At 40.2% G+C, this 6000-nt stretch overlaps 1 protein-coding gene across 1 annotated transcript in view; it reads right to left on the reverse strand.

The window, feature by feature from the left end:
• LOC127418552 (collagen alpha-1(XXIV) chain-like) overlaps window positions 1-5748 on the reverse strand; it is a 149145-nt gene extending 143397 nt beyond the window's left edge. Inside the window, exon 1 of the mRNA XM_051659129.1 lies at window positions 5404-5748. Coding sequence (XP_051515089.1) covers window positions 5404-5459 — 56 coding nt within the window. The 5' untranslated portion in view covers window positions 5460-5748. The remainder of the gene's footprint in view (window positions 1-5403) is intronic.
• Between the last annotated feature and the right edge of the window lie 252 nt (window positions 5749-6000).

Consider the following 6000-nt stretch of genomic DNA (forward strand, 5'->3'; position numbering starts at 1 on the left):
TATACCCAAATAAATCAGGATCGAATCAAACGTATCGAAATCAGACTCTCATCTAATTGAGAGCTTGTGAATCAGAACTGATTCGAATTGGGAAATCTCTATCAATACCCAGCCGTAATGACCTCAACACATTGCGTGATTACTTCAGTGATTGCCGTCTGGTTCCCTTACAAAAAATGTAGAGTTCTGGCAAACTAGCTGCAAACTTGCCACTCGTTATTTTCACATGCAATTGAGCTTGTGATTCGCCACAAATGTTTGCCATAGTGGTGAACCTGCAGCAGACTTTTGGCAACAATGGACAATTTGCCACAAGTTTGCAGCAAATTTGCAATGAACTCCCGAATTTTTGCATGGGCTAACATCTCGGAAAATAAAAATGGGTAGATGTCTACCTGATCCAAATAATGAGTCAAGAAGGACATGTTAAAAATCATAGTTGATATTACAAATGGTTCATTCATCACACTGGAAATGGAAGTTCAAGTCGAGCACACACAAGAAATTAAGCAAGAAAGTATGCTTGAGAAGCACAGTACCATTAGTGTATTACGAGGACCGTTTGAGTCCTGCGAGAGGCTAAGCAACATTAAAACAATGCTAGCTCTCGTGAATAGTTTACATGGCAGCTACAAATACTTTAAGACTTAATCTACAAAATAACTTGTTGCAGGGTAATATCTGTACATAAATATCCCTAAATTCTTACCCTGTTTGAAAAAAAAAAAAAAAGCAACTTAAACCAGCCTACGGTGGTTTCCAGGTCTTAGCTGGGTTAAGATGGTTTAGCTGGTCTCATAGCCTGGCCAAACATCTGTTTAGCTAGCTGGCCAGCTAGTCTCTCAGCCTGACCAGCTGACAAGTGCCCAAAACCCTGCTAGGCCAGGCTAAGGCCCAAAAAAACTTCAGTTAGATGCAAATGCCAAGCATGTGCGTACAGGACACATGATGCAAATTTCATCATCAGCAGATTGCTCGAGTGCTGAACATGTGCTGCCTGATTTTTTTAACCATTTGTACTCTGAATGCGCAGTATGGGCATGCGCCTGGAATTATTTGAACTAATTAGTGGATCCACAAGGTGGCAACACTCACAGTTAAGCCGTTGCGGTCAAAAACAAGCGCTAGAAGATGATGTAATTGCCGGTAAACATCAGGAGACAAAGGTGGAAACAACAACAGTGGATGTGCATGTCAAGAGCACATGTGTGAGGAGGTCAGGAGATACCTGCATTTGTTAAACTTGAGTCTGAAGGACTACTGTATAAATGAAGAGTATTCTTTGAAGCTAAGCATTTGCATCAAAACCAAAGTATACTTTGGGTTTAAGGATTTGGTAAACCAGCTAAAACCACCTTAGGCAACTTTTTTAGCAGGGTGCACAAAACTTTCGAAAAAAATGGTATACATATTGGGCTATATTGCCCTAAAACTTTTGCAAATGAAGCATGGCGTATGCCATCACCAACAATACTAATAACATTCTGCATCTTCAGAAGGTCAAAAAAATCAATTTTGATCTTAAATGGCCCTGGCATTGGGAGATTGTTGATATTGCAGCAGTAATATGTCCAGACCCTGAGTGGTTTCCAGGCAGAACACCACAGTGACGCTTCACTCTTCTGGACTCACACTTGACTCCCATTTGCTCGTCTATTCTTTCTATAGATTTAACTCTAAAATCAGAAACAACCTGCCAAAACATCTAGACAGCGACCCAAAAAGAATCCATCGCTGAGCAATGGGGGTGTTGCTACTGCAGATCTTCTTTTCTCATACTGTTTGCATAAATTACATTCATACCAGTGTATGCCATAGCAAAAGCAGTCTTCTCTCAGCATACTGAACAGATCCTTGCATAGCTCAGACCATTCAGTCACTGACCAGCTGCCAATATTTGATCGTCTTGCCGTTCATTTCCCACACCTGAGGCCAGAGTGTGACTACTTTACGTAAACCCTGTTCTAGCTGGACCAATTCTGCTTTTAACCTGCAAAGAACCACATTAAAACATTTATAGCCCTGGCCTTCTAGACTAGACAGCTTAAACCAACCTAAAGTGATTTGCTGGACTTAGCTGGTCGGGCACCTTGTTTCCTAGCTTGACCAACTGACAAGTGCCCAAAACTCCTTCTAAAACTTGAAAAACAAACCAGCCTAAACAGCTAATCCAGGCAGGGAGACCAGCTAAGCCACTTTAGGCTGATTTTAGGATGTGATTTGTCTTAGTCGAGGTCTTAGACCTGCATGGATTTGGAAAGACATGCCTTGCTTTTCCAGTTTCAGAGAGACTACTTGGCGAGATGATCAGACCTGATATAGATTTATTTCTTGGGATGTCAGGAGAGTTACTGGAGAATGGCAGGGAAACAAAACATTGTCAAAGACCTGGTTAAACTCTCTCTGTCTAGATAAATGTGGGTCAACAGTAAGTAGAACTAGAGTATCTGTGGTTCTAGAACAAAGAAGTCTAAACACCAGGAGTTCTTGATCTGTTAGCAGTCCCATTCACATTCACATGACAATTGCTTGGTTGGTGCATGCAGTCCCTTAAGTACACAATTTGAAGTCTGCCATCTTTGCTTATGTGCTCACAGAACTGTTTGAGCCATCATCAACGCTGGTTCACTAGCAACTATCCTGAGCTGCATTTTGGTCTTTAGATTAGGGAACTGGTAGTCCCTTGATTTCTCTTGTGAAGGGATTCAGAGGATCAAGACGTTTTTGAGGGGGCGCAAGGAAAATTAGTCCCGGCAATGTAACACTGATATTTTTGAATGGTCGTCAATAGAGCAAGACTTTCTGACGCTAACTATTAGTTCTACTAGATAGTTGGGTACTAGTTCTGCAATAAAGAACCTGATGTACCCACCAAACAACTTCTTGAAAAGACAAAGCATATTTGCATCAGAGTACATAAATCTTAATCTGGGTACTGAGAACTTCAGTCTTAATAACCTTCCTCTTAAATGGGAGAGGCAACCGTATTTTGATAAGAAAATCCATCTCTTACAAGGGGAGGTGCCATACTAGCACTACCAACCTGTCTACATGACCATCTTTGACCAGTCAGATATGCTGTGAAAGATATACAGGATGTGGAAACATGACTATCCTTCTTACTCACATTAATACTTTTGAACACATTGATTCTCTGCTCTCGGTTTTGATTTAATGTAGACAACTCAGCACCAGAAACAACAGTGCATGAAAAAGCTACAGCATATATATAAGAACTGCAAAGAATAAAACTACTCTCATACTAAATCAAAGTATGTTGTGTCATAATCATCCCTGATGAAGACCTGATGTCTCTGTGGAAGGTATGGATGGATTAAATATTTGCATCAACCCTCCTCAAACAAAAGCAAAGAATGCCGGGAAACTGGACTCTGAACAACAAAAACACTTCTCATGCCAAATGCTGATTCTTTTCTATGTCAGTTCATCAGAGTACTCTAAAAACAATGTTTTTACAGGTAACCTAAAATGTGCTTTAAGTGATAACATCAAAATGAACTGGCTTTATTCAAGTCAAAATAATATGCCTGAATCAACCTACATTGTGTTACAATAATGTCAGATCAGCGTTCCCACACTTTTTAACCGAAACCTTTCCATAACATTTCAAGAGACCGTGGAGGATCTCCATGTCCGACTCTTGAATTAAAAGAAATATTCCGGGTTCAATACAAGTTCAATTAAATCAACAGCATTTGTGGCATAATGTTGATTACCATAAAAATTAATTAATTAAAAAATGCAAATATATGTGTTCCAATGAGACACTTACAATGGAAATTGTCCAATCCGTAAACGTTAAAATACTCACTTTTTCAAAAGTATAGCCACAAGACGTAGTGTTGACATGATTTTAGTGCGATAAAATTACTTACGAACCTTTTCTGTGTAAAGTTGTATCCAATTTTACAACTTCGTTGCATGACGACGTAACACTGTAAACCCTGTAATCTCACAAAAACAATTTAAACAACTTTTACAGCTCAAACAATACACGAGTTTTAACAGAAGAATTAATGTTTGTGCTTTGATAAAATTATAAGCTTCACATTTCTGCCTTTAAACCCTACAAATATTGGCCCCATTCACTTCTGTTGCAAGTGCCTCACTGGAACCTCGATTTTTTCTCCTTTGTTTTTAAAGACAAGAAAGGGCGAGTGGACAGTATTTGTTTGTTTTTTTTGTAGTCAAAATTATGTTACAAAATGCTGTCAAATGAGCTCAGCTTGTTTTAAACCCGGAATATTCCTTTAACAGTGTAAAGGATTACTTTATTGGTGTACGCATGTCTCCAGTAAGACCCTTAATGGAAAGACTGATGTTGTCTCGGTGGCTTGAGGCAAGTTGTACTCTACAAATGGCAACATCTAGCCAATGAACTCCTTTAGAGAAGAGCAAAACTAGAAACCTTTGCATTCACTATAGAAACTGCCATGACAGGCTTGGAATTCACGCATTTTCCATGACTGTGGGAACCCTGACAGGTACAGTAGAAATACTTCCTTCAGGCAACACGTTTTCACATTCTACAGTGCAGCATTTTACAACGCCACTAAACAACATTTTGCCTAATGTCTTGTGTGATGAACTGAGAGAGCGAGATTGTCCTCAGGTGCATGTGCAGATCTGTTGCCGTCCAGATGTTAGAGGTCAGTACTAGTCTCCATGAGGAATGTTTGGACCAGGGAACGTCAACTAACACAGCAGAGTAAAACCACTCAGACTCCGCAACCACAGTCCATTACAGCCAAATTTAGATGCTTTATGAAACACAAAGGCAATTTAAAGTGACTACAGAATAAATGCAGTCAAATTCGGCATCAGAGCAAATTTCCTCCTCATCTGGTCTAAATTTGGTTCTAGAGCAAAAGGAATTTAACTCCAAACAGATTAACCAATACAGCAGTAAACTGAAAATCCCAATTGATTTATGACAAGTGTTTGGAATCACGTGCCATTGATTAGCATGTTTCAGTGCATCAAAATTGCGTAACACATAGTGGCCACCTGTAATGTGCAATAATAACTGAATTCTTGGCATATAATTCCAGAATGCTCAGATGGTAGATGATACACACAGTTTCCAAAGATCTGCTGTGCATTTATTTAAGATATGGTGCATGCATGCACAAATTGTCTTCATTGTCTCAATCATATGTGGTAGGTCAATAGATCTCATTTACCGACAAATACAACGACTTGTTTATTTCATCAAGCAAAGTCTATAAATAATAATAATAATAAATGCATACAGCCTTAGGTTTTGTGAATTTGCCCTGAATGTTATGTGCAACCAGAATCCACCTTAAGAAACCCAATGGATCAGTGTGAATGAGCGCACGCGCTTCGCCAGTGGATCTCCAAGAAGTCAAAGCTACTCACGCTTTCGCTGTTGGAGATCCTTGTCCACTCCTTGTCCGTTGGGCTCCTAAATGCATTTGTATGCATTTGTCCACGCAGCAGTTTTCTAAGTGAAAACAGAATTCCACGCCAGTGTCATGAGATCCGGTCTGATCACGAATCTGATGAGCACCTCAGAGCTGAAGCATCCACATCACACCGAGTCCAGCGTCACGGATCTCCGCGTCTCCAGTTGCGCTTTGGAGAACTTCTGCTGTGCGTAAAGGACCTGCAGATGGAGAACCGAGTATGTGTTAATGAAATACACTGAGAATGATCCGTGTTAGACCGGACAGAGAGAGACAGAGATAGAGAGAGAAGGGCAGATCCGTGTGTTGCTCCGGGCTCTGGAGCTCCGCATGTGTCTTGACTTGCTCTGCTCGGGTCGGCTCTTCCCTCAGCGCTCCTCGGTGTTGTGTTTCACCAATTACTGCCTGTGACATCATCACCCGTCCGAACTGTCCGTTCATTCATTTACATTACAAATAAGCGTCACTCGTTTTTTTCTTGGAAACGGGGACAGAAACTTTCAACACTTGTTTTAAGATAAAATTCTATGCGAAAAAAATAAATAAATAA

This window comes from Myxocyprinus asiaticus, chromosome 28, assembly GCF_019703515.2.
Source record: "Myxocyprinus asiaticus isolate MX2 ecotype Aquarium Trade chromosome 28, UBuf_Myxa_2, whole genome shotgun sequence".
Classification (NCBI taxonomy): Eukaryota; Metazoa; Chordata; class Actinopteri; order Cypriniformes; family Catostomidae; genus Myxocyprinus; species Myxocyprinus asiaticus.